General features: G+C 42.1%; 1 protein-coding gene across 2 annotated transcripts in view; it reads right to left on the minus strand.

Annotated features, from left to right (window-relative positions):
* Window positions 1-18818, minus strand: part of kcnn3 (potassium intermediate/small conductance calcium-activated channel, subfamily N, member 3) — a 44420-nt gene that overhangs the window by 3826 nt on the left and 21776 nt on the right. For both annotated transcript variants that reach the window (XM_056381601.1, XM_056381600.1), the window contains exons 4-9: window positions 16610-16906; window positions 15355-15476; window positions 14235-14376; window positions 8963-9073; window positions 1760-1887; window positions 350-419 (exon numbers count right to left, since the gene is read on the minus strand). In XM_056381601.1, coding sequence (XP_056237576.1) covers window positions 350-419; window positions 1760-1887; window positions 8963-9073; window positions 14235-14376; window positions 15355-15476; window positions 16610-16906 — 870 coding nt within the window. The remainder of the gene's footprint in view (window positions 1-349; window positions 420-1759; window positions 1888-8962; window positions 9074-14234; window positions 14377-15354; window positions 15477-16609; window positions 16907-18818) is intronic.

Below are 18818 nucleotides of genomic sequence, written 5' to 3' on the forward strand. Positions count from 1 at the left end.
ACACACACTCACACATGTACACACATACACACGTGTGTGCTCACATTCTCACTTAGACACCCACATAGTAACAGAAAAACATGAGCACCCCCCTCCCCCCTCTCATTTCCTCCTCACTCTCTCTCACTCAGTCATCCCTGTTTCAAGACTTGTTCCGGTTGCTAGGCGACGCAATGCCACAGAAACGGGCAGGTCAGCATGGAAACGGAGGAATGTTGTGGTACATTTCGAGGGGCAAATGTTTTAAGTGTGTGTCCTACATAAATGAAAAGCACAGATGAGCGTGTCACCTGTGTGCGTGTGTGTATGTGTGTGTGTGTGTGTGTGTGTGTGTGTATTTGTGTCTCACCTTTGAGAGGTCCACTAGTGTGTTGGCCTGATCACTGAGTTTCCTCTGCTCCATTTTCACACTGCGTAATCTGCAAACACACAAGTACACACATAAAATACACAAACACATACAAAGTTGATGAATACACAGTGGTCGGTCCAGAGAGCTAATCCCTCCGGGTCCAGACAACAACACCGTGGAGCGGTCACCTTGCCTACTTCAGCTTCATTTCTACCCGCAGTGTGCCGTCGGACATGAATGGACAAACACAGACAGCATACAGTGTCCTCTGAAACACCGTCATTTTGTAAATGCAGTTGAAAATATAAACAAGTTTAATATAGACTGAGATCTTAGGATCTAGAGTAAATGAATATGGTAGTTAATATTAAGAAACCTTCAGGGGAATAAGGCCTACAGGGAAATAAACTAAGGGCAATGAAATTAGATTAAAAAAAATAGAGCAGTTAGATACAATAAAATAAATCTGTGTTCAGTCCAATTAAAGATTGGACCTCGATGACTCTCAAAACACAATACAATAATGAATTAACTAAAGGCGTAATCTGTGTTATCATAAAACAAATCCTTTGGCTTCCTCCATTATAATGAGATGCAGGCTGATTTTATGAAGCTGCACCTCCAGAGAAACTTGCAGGTTTTTGAACTAGAAAATGTACTCATATCCCCATAAAATCAACCTGTGACTGTGTTCACAGACTCCGCCTCACGTCCACAGTCTACATGCTTCAGGATTAGTTTGTCTATGTTACAATTTAAAGAGCCTGAGGTCTCTTGACTCTGGCTTTTGAAGACACTTGTTGTTCTCAAGCCTAGACTGAACTGCTCAAGATCAAAGGAGCAAGCAACATTAAAGGGCCACTTAATTGTGATGCTAGACAGAGGACACACAAAAATCTCTTATCAAAGCAAGACTTTAACAAGGCATCCCCACACGTGGCCATTTAACATAACTAAACAATGCTATGGGAGAAATTAATTGCAATGTGTGATTAAGTTCTGCTGTATGTATTTCTACCATCAACAACACTCTTTAATACAGATGATATAATGATCAAATTGTCTCTAATAGTACACAATGCACTGATTATCCAGTCCCACAACTGTATTTGCCTGGAGTGAACCTGCCCTTTAGTAGATGATGATTCATTTTGTGTGTGTATGCGTGCGTGTATGTGTACATGTGTGTGTGTGTGTGTGTGTGCGTGTGTGTGTGTGTGTGTGTGTGTGTAGGGATTCATGCACTTTATCTGATTATCAACGTTGATTCAACCTGTGGGTGGATAGAAAGTACAGCTGATTTCAAAGGCTTCATCAGCTCAGCAGCACTGTTGTGTGCAAGTGATCCGTGCATGTGTATGTGTATGTATGTGCGTGTGTGTGGGTGCATGCGAGGTGTGGTCTCACTGATGTATAGCCTGGAGGAACTTCCGCTGGTGTTTGCGGACTCTGGAGTGGTCGATCTTCTTCATCAGCTTGGTGTGTTTGTAGATGAGCCAGGTCTCCCTCAGCACGTTAGCCGCCGCATTCTTTATCTGCTCCCAGACAATAAACACAAAAACACATACATACATATTGTTAGCAACAGGTAGCCCTTGGCAACTGAAGCAGGCAACAGGTTTGCCCATCCCTGTTCTCTTTCACTTCTTCCCTCCATCCTCCATTGTCTCCCTGCACAAAAAAAAAAAAACACTAAACCATCATTCTCTTCTTTAAGGCCGCCCTCATTCTGTGTCTCTCTCTACACACACCAGCTTGCTTGCCAATGCTTTTCATGCGTGCATAAACAGCTCTCTCCTTAGGGAGATTTGGCAATGAGAACCAACAGGAGTCTCTCCCTCACAGACACTTCTCCTTTCTCTTGGTCTGTCAATATTGCCACATTATATCTGAGAGTAACTCAAACGGGCCACCATTATCTTGGCTAGGGGAAAGTAATTCAGCACAGTACCACAGCAGTTCATTAAGACCAGTGCTCTTCCATTTAATTATGACAACAACAGAGAGAAACAACAGTGGCATGAGTCGCTGCTCTTAAACTAGCTGTCACAGACAATCCTCAACTCTGCAGAAGAGACACATTAGAGAAAAAGCCTATGTAATGATGTTCACTTATGGAAAGCTTGATAGCCATCAGAGTCAGCAGTAGGATGGTAATTCTCCCTTTTAGTGGTCAGACATTGACATCAGATGCTTTCAGTTTGTATCACCTAAATATGAGATTGCTGTGACTGAATGAAAAACAGATTCAAAATGTCAGTGTAGGCTTCAGGTCAATGATCAGGATTCTTTTACATTCATTTATATCCATATCTGCTCCTGTATGTTTCATGTACTGTATATCTCCATAGGTTGCTATGTAATTACAACACAGGGGTCTGACACCCAGCGCAGAAAGCGCGGGTGGATACCATAGAAAGGGAGAAGGGAGAGAGAATCTCTAAGGACATAAATTGAATGAGAGACTTCAAAGAGATGCTGAGCACTGAACAAAGAACAATTATACCCCCGTCTGAGGAGCACAAAAGACCCCAGCAGCTTGGCTAATCAGCACCCATCCACCGCAGTCAAGGACTGCTCACACACATACACGCCTACATATACACACATGCAGACATACACACAGTATTGGCTACAGATGAAGAGTAGGAGGCCCTGGGTCTTGCAGATGTGTTTTCAATGACACAGAGGAAGTCAAACCAAAAAGTGATAATCTAACATAATGTAGGTAATATATAAGGCCCCTCCAGGAGCTTGAGTCATACAGCTAACTTGCCATATTACCAGTCAATCTTAATGACAGTTCAGCATCACAAATTCTATTAATTCTTAACCTTTATACAGTGTGTTTGCTGATAAGACATAGTATGTAAATCTCATGTGAATAAGCTAAAGGAAAAATATTCATGTTTCATTCACAAGCCATGACAAATGGGATTTGGAAGTAAGTCTAGGGTTGCAGTATGAGGTAAACTCTACTATCCCATGTTCCTCTGAGGCTCATACCCCAGTGTGTATCAATAGGATTACAGAACTCCCATCCATGTAGCAAAGACAGGCACTGACAGAGCTGCAAAGACCCTACAGAGGCATCACAACCTTGGCATGTCAGCAGTGGGCCTACAGGCACGAATGTCAACATCACTGTTAATATCTTGATGGCAGTGTTGCATTTTTTTTTTTAGATAAACATTATAACATGAAATTCAAATTTCACAAATTGCATAAATTGTTGGAAAGGATATTTGGAACCAGTGACAGTGAGTAAAGAGTTAATTTGTCTGGATTATGTTTGAACAAAACACAGTTCCTCTAGTTTTAATCACAGGCCAGGTTACTGAAGAGCACATTTAATACCCCTCATATCTACAGGCCCATTGGTAAATTGATATGTCAAATCCTATTTATCCGCTGATTAATCACTGCAGGGTGAGTGAAACATGATGGATGATGGCATGTTGTGTCTGTCGGGCCGGCTCACTCGTGTAAGTTTTCACACAAACTTCTAACATCTGTCCAGCTGTGCACAGTGAGCCTGTTACACCTCTTCAGGCCATTTAATTAGATGACGCTAAAGCTTCGCCCTTCATTCAAATCTTCGAAACTGCTTCACATGTAAATAACAGGGAACGATAATACCGGACTGTTTGTATTTTACAGTTAATTCCCCTGCACCACACTCTTGATTTTACTTCCACTCTCCACCTGGGAGTTGATGTAGAAACTAGAGGCAAAGACGGCAAACTCCATTAACAGGAATAAAAGACCCAACATGGACTGCTAAGAATACTCCACGAGAAGCCAAACGACAGCAGCAGCAACCGTTCCTGGACCATATGGCATGTACTTGGGCAACCATGTTGGTGCCATATGGCTGGTTTGGGTCAAAGAGCTGTTCTGGCTGCTCCCCCTACATGCACACCTTATGCCAGGTACATGTGAAATCTGTTAAGACAAGGGGTTTCCACATCTCGTCATGTTGGGCAGTTGATGACATATTGTGGAGAACAAATCAATCAGTACAAACAGAGATATTTTAAACAGGTCATTACAGACATTACAGATACTAGTACTAATTACAGTACCATAATAAAAAATTTTTTTCAAATAGGCCAGAAATCAGATAAATAAATGTTGATATCATAGTGTAAAAAATAAGAATGAATGCTGAAACATCATTTTATGTTTGGACTGAAAAAAAAGATAAAAAAAACAAAACAAAAAAAAAACTGGATTGTTTTTGCTTCATTTTTCATAGGGAAATGTTTTTCTAACATCAGATAAAAAGCAGAGGCGCCTGACCCTCCCAACCCAGTAGGGCCTTAACGACCTGTGTATGCAATTAGTAGTTATGCACTGTGGTGCTAGAGATATAATGGTGTTTTCCAGAAGAGCAGAGAACATAAACAAACAGGCCAATTACCTTGGCAACAACCTCTCACCTCACCCATGTGCCACGGCGTCACGCGGCCTTACCTGCTCGGACCTTCCACTCACAGGCATGGTGACAAAGGGAAGAGACAAGTCTCTCACACACAAACATGCACGCACGTACGCACACACACACACACGCACGCACGCACGTACGCACACAGACACACACACACACACACACACACACACACACACACACACAGGCAGACAGACAAACATGGCCACATATCCACGAATGCATACAAACAAAAGAACAAAAATCACCGTACTAACGTCTGAAGCAAAAGCTGAGGGTTTCACTCAAGGATCAAACACATTAATGAGGATTCAGACAACATTTCTTAGAATTTAAATAATAATCGGCTTCCACTCGTGGTTTTATACATATTTTGTCTCCTGAATGAGGTTATTTGCTACACAACACCCACAGCACACCATGGAAAATCTTCATGAATTCAGACACTGCTCCATTAAAGGGAAGAGTACACTCAGGTTCAATTGGTAACAAGTGAAAAGCATCAGAGACATGTGTAAATGCATCCATTGTGTGTCAAATAAATTTTTGTTACTGTCACAATACGTCTACACTAATAAGGATCCATCTGGTTTGCGTGTGAATTAAAAGGCTGTCAGAAGAGGAGTTATTTTTACTGTGTGGGGTGAAAGCTAGCTAAGGAGGAATCTTCGGGGGTTAGATTGCTCCCATTTGGCTGGTGGTGTAAACATTGGAAGGCATTGCAGCACCTCCTCCTTGGCCAGAGCCCAGAGTGCACTCTGAATAATCAGAGAGGGCGAAGCTCTGAATATGCCACAGGGACTTCTGAAAGTGCTCGGAATTAACCAATGGTCGAACGTGGAGGCAGAATACACATTCAGAGTGCAAATTTATAGAAAGACCTAATGTGTTCAACTCTTGCAACACATTTTAATACGCTTGAAATAAAAGCACTGACCTCAGAAACAGACTCTGCCAGCCGTATTCACACAGTCAATAGGCTTACTGCTTCAATGAGTGGCATTTAATTGACATCATAGTGCCGTCAAAAAGGAAAGAGACACCACTCCACTGCACCGACTTAGCGCCTACAGTAAGTGTGTCCTGCTTTTTCAGTGTCGAGAGCGCTCTGTGAATGTGCTGCCCAATATTCTGGCCAGATGGACTTCCAGCAGAGCTCTGCATTAACCAGTACTTCTGCATGGAGAAACAGTAAACTGCAACCGGGGTGCCAGCCTTTTAAACACACCTTTAAACACTCTGCATCAGGACAACAAGCCCTGGCATCAAACATGAGCAATTAAACCTCACACACATGGTCGACTTATAGGGGCTATGTTAACTGTTATTTAATTAACATCCGTGTTAATCCTATCAAAGGGAGAGGAACACTGCACTTCAGTGAACTCTGCATGAAAATTAACCCTGTGCATTGAACTTCGAAACGATGTCTTTAAAGCACATCATCCTCCCCTGATAAGGTTATTCGGTCTGCGCCACACAAGATTTCAGGATTTCAACTTCAGTCTTGTCGGATGTGTCTGAAAATGTGAGCCAAGGATGAAAGTGGAGAAGACTAAAATGATATAAAGTGAATATATTTTGAAGTATGTTGAAGTATGTGTCAGACAGTGTCAAAAGTACCACACACATTTGGACTACAAATGATCTGTGTGGTACACGGATGTCTGAGGAAAAGTTTATTTTGCTGTGTGCTTTAGAAGTTAGTTTGCTTGCAGATTTATCAGCCTGGCTCTGCACTCTTTAGGCGCTGGTGGGCAACAATACCCACCTCCTCTTTTCTTTTTTCTTTTTTTTTTTTTACACACCACATGTGTAGAGATAAGATAAGATACTAGAAAGACAGTCCACTGGCTAACAGCTTCACTGATTGGCATTTAAATGACATTCTTCTTCAAAGGGAAGGAAACACCATTTCACTGAAGTAGAAAATCAGTGTGTGTGTGTGTGGTGTGTGTGTGTGTGTGTGTGTGTGTGTGTGTGTGCTTTTCTGTCTATTCATGTGCAGGTGTGTGTGTGCACATATGATGATGGCAGGATGTAGAGTCTATCGTTGCATTATTCATTCTAAAGCCTTAAGTGATTGTATTCTCTTGTTACGAAGATATGGCAGAGAATGGTCCCAGCCATGTAAATCAATGTACATACAACAGCTTCAAGTATTGGTCTCTCAGTAATAGAGGGCAGGAGACAATCACCACTGCATAAACCGGAGACCCTTTGAAGCGGATGTCACCAAGCAGCACGCTGTTGAACAAAAGTGCTGAATGGCACTTCCTTTACTTGATGACTGTCTTTGATAAGATTGTGATTTTATGGATTGGGGAATAAATTAACTGAAAGATTTATGGCATCCCTTTTTTCTCTATTCAAGAGCTGATAACATGTCAAGAGCATCAGTTTCACATATATATATATATATATATATATATATATATGTATATAAATATATATTATAATAAATGGAATTGCATTGCAATGACTTTAAGTTACAAAAAATATTATTTTCTCTTTACAAATTAAATACTTAAAGAACATGATGTGAATTTCTAGAATTCCAGTGATTCCCAAGGGGTCTGTGGAAAGGTTGTGAGCTAGCTCATTTAATTTGAAAAAAAAAACTGATTGGATTTAAAATATATACACGTCAATATGTGTATTTAACAGCAAAATAAAGTTAGTTTAGGCTGGTCTTTAGCTTACTTTACAGTCACAATACACAATAACCATCTATGATAACTGAACTGCACAGCACAGATTGGGTTTTTTGCCCACTTGGGCTACTTTATCTTTAATTGGGTGAGTAAAACTTGATTTGGGTCAGGGTGATATCCATCCATCCATCCATCCATCCATCCATCCATCCATCCATCCATCCATCCATCCATCCATCCATCCATCTACTATCATCTACATCTACTATCCAGTAGTTGCTGAGTTATTTCAGTCTGGACCAAAGTAGTTGACAAACAGCCTGACAGGCAGACACTGCCCTCCCTAGACCCATGTTGCAAAAAAATAAAAAAATAAAAAAATAAAGAGACAACAGCGGAATATGACAATTCCAAGATCATTATGTCTCACATTAAAAATAATTGTAACAACTTTTGTATAATTGATAGTGTTAAATAATATCAAGTTTAAAATCCTTTAAATTGGTAGTACGTCAGACAAAAGCATTGGGATTCCAGATTGTAAGTAATGCACATGGAAATACTGACAGAACCACACACACACACACACACACACACACACACACACACACACACACACACACACACACACACACACACACACAGTTAGAGGTGTTAAATGTCTTGTGAAAACACCCTCTGGCTGACCTGGCCAGAGTTTGCAGGAAGATGAGGTGAGAGCCTGGCTCCAATAGAGACAGAGTGATCTGGCTCCTCTGTCGATATTTTATCCACGCTGAAATTATTGATCACCCAACCCCGTTCAGTCACCCAGATATCCTGCTGCCATAATGTACCCTACATATTTGATATGGGAGCTATTTTTAAAACTTGGGTCTTTCAACTGTATGAAAAATTGAAAAGAACTGGAGGAGGGAGGGAGTGAGAGATGGAGGGAAGGAGGAGGGGAGATGAGGAGGGGAAAAAGAGGAAGGAGACGAGAGAAGATGACAGAGAGAAAGAGAGAGAAAGGGATTTACTGTAAGAGAGACAAATGTCAGAGGAGAGGGGAGGTGGGAGAGAGGAGGGATGGCCAAGTTGGAAGAAAGAGATTGGAGACAGAAAGAAAGAGAGAGACTGTAAATGAGGGAGCAGAACAGGGAGAGCGAGAAAGAAATGACCTTTTATTGCCTTCACTCACTCAAATAACATGGCACTCTGTCACAACAAAACACTGTGACACTGTGATGTACTAGTTGGGGAGGGTGAAGGAGGGGCAGTGAAAGGACAAGCCATTTAACCGGGCTCTCAACCACCTTTTCTCCAAACCAGAGGTAATCCTAACCTGTAGTGCAAAATCCCCCGAAAGAACGCTCACACATTAACGCTGGACTTTTACAAATTACAGCTCTGTATGAGGCCCAATTAGAATGTGCACTTTCTTATACAAATTATAGTTTTGCTTTATCTCTGCAACAGTACGACATTCTCATTCACACCACCGACACCACACAAGCCTTTACACACCCGCTTGGTGAGCTGCGTGTCCATCATGAAGTTGTGTACGTGTTTCTCGGCCTTGGTCAGCTCCAGCTTCCTCGCTACCACGGCAACCACCAGAGCCGTACAGCCCGCACCCTGAGAGAAGGAGGGAGGGAGGGAGGAGGACGAGAGAAGAGAGCACTGAGTCAGTCAGTACAGAGGAGGAATTGGTAAATCGGTGGCTTTTGGCCGCAGAATTAGCCCAGATGATTGAAGGGAGCGAGGACAAATATGAGGAAGGGAGCCGCGCGACAGAAGGAGAAGTGAAAGGGAGAGAGGAGAGGATTAGGAGGGATAGCTCCGTTCCAGAACCACATTTCCTCATGTTAAGAGGCAAGCCAAGTCTATTTTCACTTCCAATCCATCTGGTGTGAGATCCCTTCTATATTGCCTCTATATGTAGCTGAAAAAAATGCCCCTTATAGATACAAAAACACATGAAAGATTGACACTCCCTCATTTCATTTAATTACATACTGTCAATCTGAATTACATGGTGTCAGTCTTCCTCCTGTCACCGGAGGTTTGAGGTCTGCAGTTAGTGTAAAAGTGTAAAACACAGATCGGTTCGTCCGCATTCCAGCTTGACCCACATGAGACATATGGCAAATTCATTTGGGAGAGAGTGACAGTAGTCTCTCAACCAGAAAGACATGCTTGAGAGGAGAAGAGGAGCAGGAACACGGGGAGGAAGGCAGACTTAATTAACTTTCAGATTAGACACTGTTTTCAATGGGGCTGTTGAGTGCTCACAGGTTCCTCTGAAGGGGCAGGCACCGAGAGGAAAAACAGGGAGAGGGGAAGAAAAGATAAAGAGAGTGAAGAGCTATGAGTAAATATAAATGGGGAATGAAGGAAACATGGAGGGAGGGATGAGTGCAGGAGGCAAGGGTGTGTGCATGGAATAGGAGGAGAGAAAGATGGAGAAGAAGGCAATGTTAATGAGGTCACATATCTGATAAGTAATGAATTAAGATTAAGAGTGTTTAATGAAAATGTATGAGTGCGCTTCCTCTCTGCTTGTGAGTTTGTGCAACTCACAGTGGGAGAGAGAGGGAGAGATATAAGGGGAGGAACATAGTTAGAGAGCGTGAGCGAGAGCGAAGGAGCATGCAACATTTTCAAGCATGTAGGAAATAGCCAAGACTTCATCGTGCACACTCTTGAACGATAAGACAGGTTTGCCAAAAATAACTTTGGCTGGGTTCAGTAAAATGTAACGCACAAACAGGCATTAGTTCCCACGTCTATACACTCATCCACTCTATTTGTGTTTATTCAAAAACTATGAATAAAATATGATGAGAGCCGATGGAAAACCCTTCGAACATTCATACATGTCTGTACTTTAGGGAAAAGAGACCTCTATGAACTGCTACGGAACAGTATGTACATGTGCAGTTCCTCGTGCATGTACCCAGCTGTGTGTGTGTGCGTGTTTCGTTTGCCGGTGTGTTCAAAATTGTCCTCCTCGGTCAGAAACAGTGGGGCGTTGATAGGTTTGTCAAGGTAGGTTTGTGTATATGTACATGCATGTACTAGGGAGTGTGTGCATATGTGTGTGTGTGTGTGTGTGTGTGTGTGTGTGTGTGTATATGAGAGTTTGTTTGCGTATACGCCTGCCTTCATCTGATTCCAGCAGGGTTTCCACAAAGTGACACGGCTGATGATGGCTGTGCTGCTGTGATTTGTTTCATACGCCTGGGTGTTTCCCTCGCTCCCTCCACTTCAGCGCAGCCATCTACCTAGCTGTCGGAAAAAGGGGGGTTCACCTATATCTGTGCTTCTGTGTAATATCCACACACTCCAGGTAAAAAACTGCATCTTTTAGTTTCATGCAAAAGAACAGGGGAAAACGGTTTACCAACCAGGTCAGTAGGAAGATGTAGAGGAAAAGAGGGGAAGACGTTACAGCATAAAAAAAGATTCCTTTGCTCAATTAGTGTGCACAAAACAAGCACTTAGAGGCAGAAAGAGCACAAAAAGGTTTGAAATTGTAGCTACTCTGCATCTCTTTAACCTGACGACTGATCCAGAATCACAAGAAGCTGCAGGAAATGGAACAAAAACACAAACACACATTCATACAGTAACACTTTACTTTAAACCCCCCGTTTAGCATTTCTAAACAGAACGGAACATAAATAACAGTAGCTGTACACAGACAGGAGGACAATTGAAGATATTTGCCAACAACTGTAACTTCTCCTATGAAGACATATTTTGCATCATTATAGCAGCAATGTTTTACCATATTGTCATCTGTCATCTGTTTATATAGCAGCCTCCACTTACGGGTGTCCACAGGGGAGTTTTAGCTGTTGACAACTACATTAATCAACACTTATATGTAAAACCACATGTATTCTTATAAACCACTGATTGAATGTTTATATGCTTCTTATAGATGCTAAATAGTTAAAGTATAGTGTTACCATTCATAACAAAATGCATGAATGAAGATACAAGTGCAAATGATACACATATGCACACACACATGAATTGAAATATGTGATTTGCTTTATATTAGACAACATACATGCTGCCTGTATTTAAACATAGTAGTCTACCCTACCATAATCCACCTACCCACACAGACACATGAAAGCATGCACATATACACACTAACACCTGGCACACCCCCAGGTAGCCTCGGGGCAGTGGTATAATCCAACACTGTTGGCCTTCATGTGTTGTCATAGTAACAACGGGGGGAGAATTTCTCCTATAGAAACTCATTACAGTAATTCTCCACAAAGACGAAAAATAATATCCTGTTCTATGCCCTCGACCTGTCACCCCTGCACCCCTCTCTCCTTTTTAAAAAAAAAAATCTTCTTTTCACTTTCACCTCCACGCTGTTTTCCCACGACCTGCCGCACCCGCTCTCCCTCACGAACGGCATACGTCACCTTTCTCTTTCTACCTGCAGCCTCGCTCCTTCTCTGATGATCAACGAAAATAAACCACTTTGAACACTCTGAAGAGTGTAGCGAGAGTGTGTTTGTGTGTAGTGACAGGGGAGGAGAGTGTGTGTGGGAGTCATACTAAGAGTGTATGTCAAGCTCTGTGTCAGCGTTGTGTGGAGGATGCAGTCTGCAGCAGTGGGCTTGGGACGACTGTGTATCCACCCCCTGTTTTGTGTCTTTGTGTGTGTTAACATTTCAATGAGAGTTGCACTCTAAACACTAAAACACTGATTGGATGATTCACCCGGCAAATTGGGGATTTGTGTGTGTCTTTGTGAAAGTGCATGTTTATTCAAACTAATACAGTTAAGAAAGTATGTGAGCTGGCAAATGCAGAGAGGCTGGACAGAGAGAAGATGAAATAACACACATGTATGTTTTGGGAGTTTTGGGGAAGTTTTAAGTTTAAGTTTAAACTAGTGAGAAATATAATTTTCAAAACACCACAGATATAAACATCAGAGAAACTAAAGGAAAAGGTGAATGGAGTTCTGATGTTGTTGTCCCTCTCTTGGGTTTTCTTGAACCATCATCCAGCTGTCATGAAATAACATCTCACTGGCTTCAATATTCAGCCAAGGTCGGTGCTGCTTGACCTCAGGGGCACTTTAGAAAACACACTCAACTCAAGTGGAAAAACTAGCAGACATGCAAGCGTGTAAATGTAATACAGAAGACTATTAATAATAAAATTTAGAAATTTTACCAGCTTATAATCTTATTTTCTTGATGATACTAACAAAATTCAGGATTTTAAAATCACTCAACCATTGGTCACATTATCACATCTTAACATGCATCTGGACTCATCTGAACACTGTTTAGAGTGGGAAGTGCCGTGCCGCTCTTCCTTTGTATGAACACACTACCTTTATTTTATAACCCATTCAACAAAGCTCAACTATGCTACTGGAATTCTTTTCTGGCTTAAAACATAAAACGAACAAAAAATGGCATTCCTGCCATAATTCATTTAATGAAAAATTTGAAATTTCATGTGCAGGTTCCCTCCTCTTTGTGAATGAATGCCATTTGGACACATTGAGAATGTGGTGCTTTTGTGTGCATTGCATACATCTGTAATTCAGAAAAGTGATGTTATTATGTAATTTGTTAAAAAAAAACTGCAACATCCCAATCTCAGGTGAGCACCCACTCTGCAGTGCTTCGTGTTTCAGCTTTTTAGCTGCACACTTGTCCTCTATTACTCACCGTACTCTCCCCTTTGGCAACATAAAACATGTGGCACACTGTGTCCTATGAGGTAAGCATTCCCAGGTAACATGTTATTTTTGAGTCTTGTTTTTTCTTTCGTGACCTTCAACAAAAGCCAGCATACTTATTAGCACATTTAATTTAGGATTACTTGACATTTAGCTGTAGAGCTATTAAAAAGTCTAATTTTCTTGCATTTGAAGAGACTAATTGCCCCCAATCATTCAGAAGGGTATTAAAGTGATAGCATGGGAAAAGAAGCGGAGAGTCTACACTCATATCACTTAATGAGTTGACCAATTTGTCAAATTTTCAAAGACTTGTGCTTTAAACAAAAGGAAGCTAGAAAGGAGAAAGATGAAGATGAACAACGACAGAATGACAAAGCAGTGACAGAAAATCAGACAGAGACAAAAAGCGAGGAAGAAATAGTTTGAGGAGGGAAGAACACCTGTGAAGTGAAGCAAATAGAGGAGCAGTCGCCAGCTTAAACACTGATGCTAACAGATGGAGGGTAGATAGAAAATAGAAATAAACACATGGCCTCAGGGAAGGAGAGACGGACAGAGAGGAAAAGAGAGATAGAGGGATAAATAGAAAGAGAGACAGAAAGAGAGATAGGTGGATAGTGGTACAGAATAAAATGAAAGACAGAGAGGAAAAAGAGAGAAACTAAGAGTGGGAGGACATGGCACACTGAAAGGTGGGACCTTCATTATGCAATGAGGACAGACAAAGGAATAACACGCATAGACAAACACACACACACACACACACACACACACACACACACACACCACACACACACACACACACACACACACACACACACACACACACAGAATCACAAAACCACTAATGTGCTCTTGTTTGCACGCCTACACACCAAAAACACACAGAAGCACAGATGCAGGCTAATTCAGAGAGGATTGCCCAAATTACACAAATGGCAGAATTTCTCTTGCAAATGACAGCATGCTCTCTAATCTGCTGACCTTTGAACGAGGCGAAGACAACGCCACGGGGAGGGACAGATAGAAAAAGAGGGCAATAGAGGGAGGGGCTGTACTGACCATGATTCCTGTGAGCAGACAGACTCCTTTGCCACAGTAGGTGTGAGGAACCATGTCTCCATAGCCGATGGACAAGAAAGTGATGGAGATAAGCCACATGGCTCCCAGGAAGTTACTGGTCACATCCTGGGCATCGTGGTACCTAAAAGCAAACATGTTCAGAGGATAAAGTCAGTCAATAGTAAAAGATATAAATAATAACAATAATAAACAAAAAAAACATAACTGGCCGACCGGTCCTGTCTGCAAATATGGGCGTCAAACCTCAAACACGTGTCGTGCAATTTTGCCTGACACAGAACATAACACATAACTGCAGCTCTTGCCTCCATCATTTCTGCCCTACGCACAACACTGTTACCATAGCAACCAATCCTGGTGCATATTTGAAACAAAGTTGTTTTCTGAAAAACTAATTCAACAGACAAACGCAAATTTTTAGCCCTGGATGTTAGCGATAGATATATTTGCTCTGAGCTCTCTACTGTCCTGCCTGAGGGGACGAGTTCTCCAAATTCTCAAATTTGCACCTTGTTTGAAGCAGTTTAATTGAATTGTATGTGTTTTTTTTCCTTCGTTAATTTGGTTTTTCTTTTCTCCATTAAGAAAATTAAATATATGCAGTATGTGTCCCACAAGGACATACTGTTAGATGAACTATGGCAACCTGTGTTTGACCAGTTACAAATGCGTTGTCAGAGAATGTATAGCAGTTGATGAGTTAACTATTAATGTCTTTATATCTGCTTACAACTGCACTATAGTGCCTCACAAGTGTTTGTATACTGCTCCTAAATGCTGAGGTCGGTGGGGTAAGGTGGGTAAAACTATTGTTAACTATTATATTGATATTATTCTTTATTTTTTTTGTCAGACAAAACGGACAAACTAACAAACAACTACATCGCTTGGATCAAATAAAGTGTACAACTGGTGTGAAAGCCTCATAAATTGAAGTCTAACGATGGATTATCTTGCACACATGTCCCAGATTATATTTCCTGCCAATTGAATTTGATTGCTGGGTTGAAATCCTCATCCAATCACAGTCCAACACTCTATCTCATGCACACACACGCAATAAACACACAGAGCCAAATGAACCAGCTTTGGTACTGACCTCTCACACACTCGCACGGTCCAGGCAGCAATGATCCACAGAGAGATGCTGAAGACCAGCAGCACCGTCCCAGGGCAGATAGTCATGAGGGTTTTCATTACAAACCGTGTGTTAAAATGCACCTGAAATACATTTACACACACACACACACACACACACACACACACACACAGTCAGTATAGCAGAGCCAATGTCATTGTAATACACATTTTTTTCAAGGGTCAGCATTGTGTAGCTGTGAAACTTCACCCTGTGCGCAGTTTCCCACACAGGCTTGATGTTTTACTAATTAATCTTCAGAGTAGCTTTTGATAGTGACCGCTCTCGGAGAATCTCCGCTGTAATTGGAGTCGAGATCGGGGCTCGGCCTCTGACTCGGGTCAAGTTATACAGTGTCTTAAAGTAATTGGCCTATTTTAGTGAAGTTTTTTTTTTTTTTTTTTTAAATCTGTGGTTCATTCGTCAATAAGAGGCAGACCATCAACTTCAGGCAAATGGATCATCTGAGAGCAAATTTAGCCCTGGAAGGGTTAAGCAGCTGATGAATGAGTTGTCATGTAAGAGCCGCACTTCAATGGCAGCTTCACCTCCTCCCTCCATCACTGTAGCCTGAGGGTCAGAATAGTGCCATCGCAGATACACTCGCAAACTGCTAAATTACTCATCTAACATCCAGTCCATCTCTCCCGCTGTCCTGCTCTCCTGCTCCTCGTAGTTTGCATATTTCCAACATGCGCTACATATCCTCTTCCTGATTTTACAGTAATGTTTATTGTTTAAAGTCATTGCAAACCTGGCACCAATCATTTATTGCACGGCTTGTGCATGTTTCTCCGCACTAGTTTTGCAATCTCATTCTAGTCCTTTGTTTTCATGGCCCATTTGAGCCGTATGCAATATCTTGTTCCCATTTCATGCTCCCATCTCATATTGTATTATGAAAGATCCACCATAGCTTACATCTAAGTCTATATGCAGAGTGATAACAAAAGGAGAGGAAAGGTATTTGAACTGGTAGATAAAAAGGAACAGGGTGACTGGAAGGCCGGAGCGGCAGGAAAGACTTGAGATAGTTAGAGAGATAGAGGGCAGGGGTGAAAGGGACATCACGGACACAGATTTAATTCAGAGGAGAGAGCTCTTGACCTCGATACCATTACAACTGCCTCACCTCTTTCCAGCTAAACCTTTGACAACCACACTCTTGAATGCATACTTCATAGACACACATCCGCAAGCACAAAAGCCTGCTGACCTTATTTAGGGCACCTATACTCCTGGAGGAGGCGTCGGTGAAGAGTTTACTGTGCAGAAGCATGACTCTGGCGATGAGGTAAAGGCGCAGGAACATGGGCACGCTCAACACCATGTCCAGGTCGGCCTCGGCCTGCGACGGCGCATACGAGAAGGCCAGCCGCGCCCGCCACTGAAACTTAAAGTCCCCGGGCACTGGATGCACCGCGGACACCAGCAGCTCCAGGGCAATCAGCAGGACCCTCTCCATCGTCATGGCGATGCGCCAGTCATCCGCTCCGTTGTCGATGACAAACAGCTGCAGGGACAGGAAGGACATGAGGAGAGTTAAGAGAGGAGAGGAGTTACACTTGTTTTTAAAGCAGTGCTGTGCTAACTTCTCATCATGATCCACTGCTGGCACAGTCCACTCATCAGCACAGCTGACTGATGTGATGATTAAAGGAACCAGAGGCAATTTAGAGTAAATGTCTCTTTTCTGAGATGAAATACACCATCCATCTAATCAGTAATCCTTACTCCTTACAGTAGTTTGGCTCATTTTCATCTAACCTACGACTCTTGTCTTACTAAAATTAAACCAAGGATGCTAAATCATCTTAAGCTGTTACTCTTGATTAAAGGATCCTAATCACGACAATCACAATATTTTACTAAAAAAAGACCACTACACCGGTATTTCTGCCAGGCTCATGAGCACACGCCTAACAATGTTACTTTAATTGCAGTTTTCCCTCCCTGTATGTTGACATTTTGTAGTTCGTAATTGCAGTGGTTACTCTTGATATTGTCGCTAAAGCCGCTGTTATAAGGAAGTGGTAAGAGCAGGTTTCATTACAGTGGCCCTCCTCCAGACTGTGCTGACAGGAACAAGGGGTGGGGGGGTGGGGTGGGGTTGATGAGAGAGTGAGAAGGCGGTGGAAAGAGATGGATGAAGTGCAGAGGAAATGAAGAGATAAAGATAGGAACGGGGAACTATCAGGAGGAGGACACTGCAAAAAAAAAAAAGAAACAAAGAAAAGAATAACGTTTTCTAGCACTCAGAATTTGTTTCAAGAATTTTCTAAAAATTTGTCAGTAAACAAAACATAATGCTTCACAAAACTCAAGAAAAATCACACAATTGCACCGGTGGTTTGACAACAGGTTGGAATTTTGCAGTGTAGAAATGGCATGAACTTTTTCATAAAAAAAAAAAAATCAAAATTTTAGGACATGAACAAAAATGTCTTAATAGGATATTCTTGCAGTGGACAAAAAAAGTTAAAACGAGAGAGAAACTTAACACAGAGACTATGAAGAAAGGCCGGGCACAGTGAGAGAAATGAGGAACTCCCCTGCTGTAAATCGGCCAAGTTTACCAGATGCTGTACTGCCTCCAGTAACAGGCAGCACTAACAATTGCTCTTTACCACATGATTCATCTCAAGGGCTTTTAGCCCACACAAACATTTATTTAAGAAAACATAAATACAATAACAGGTCAAACATCAGAACAAGCAAGCATGATAGTCTGCCACTCAGGGGTCGTGGCCAAATGGTCACCGCATGATGAAGGAGGACTGACACTCTGCCACTTCCTCAGCCACCTATGGACACACACCGTACATAGTTCATCATTATCTATACCTAGCTCAGCAGGATGTATGTGTTTCCCTTGTTCTGCTGTTTTAACATGTGTGTACACATGCAAACAACATGTGTACACACACATACAGTATGTAGCCTACGCACATGCCTGAGTCATTGTGTAAGCTATCATTTGAACCAAGGGTCAAACACTGGCTGTACTCTTTAATGATTTCAGTGTGTGTGTGTGTGTGTGTGTACTGTACTTGTGTGTATTTGTGTATGCCTGAGTGAGTTTGAGAGAGAGTGTGCAGACCCAGCCTCATCATGGTGACTGTTGCCAAGGCGACAACATCAAAGAGCAGCCAAGCTTAATTAGGATCCCCAGCGAGAGAGCAAGAGAGAGAGAGAGAGAGAGAGAGAGAGAGAGATGGAGAGAGATGGAGAGAGGGGGAGAGCGAGAGAGTCAAAACGGGAGAAAAGCAGCTAGAGACGAGGCAAGAAGAAAGAGAAAGAAGATACAGGAAAAAAGACGGAGAGGTGTGTGTGTGACAGCAAGTGAAGAGCTACAGAGAGGAAACACAGGTCGTCTAACACTCATGTTCTCTGCAGAGACGTGTAAAGGTTTATGTGTGTGGGAG

The sequence above is a fragment of the Seriola aureovittata genome, chromosome 7, assembly GCF_021018895.1.
Source record: "Seriola aureovittata isolate HTS-2021-v1 ecotype China chromosome 7, ASM2101889v1, whole genome shotgun sequence".
NCBI classification, from domain to species: domain Eukaryota; kingdom Metazoa; phylum Chordata; class Actinopteri; order Carangiformes; family Carangidae; genus Seriola; species Seriola aureovittata.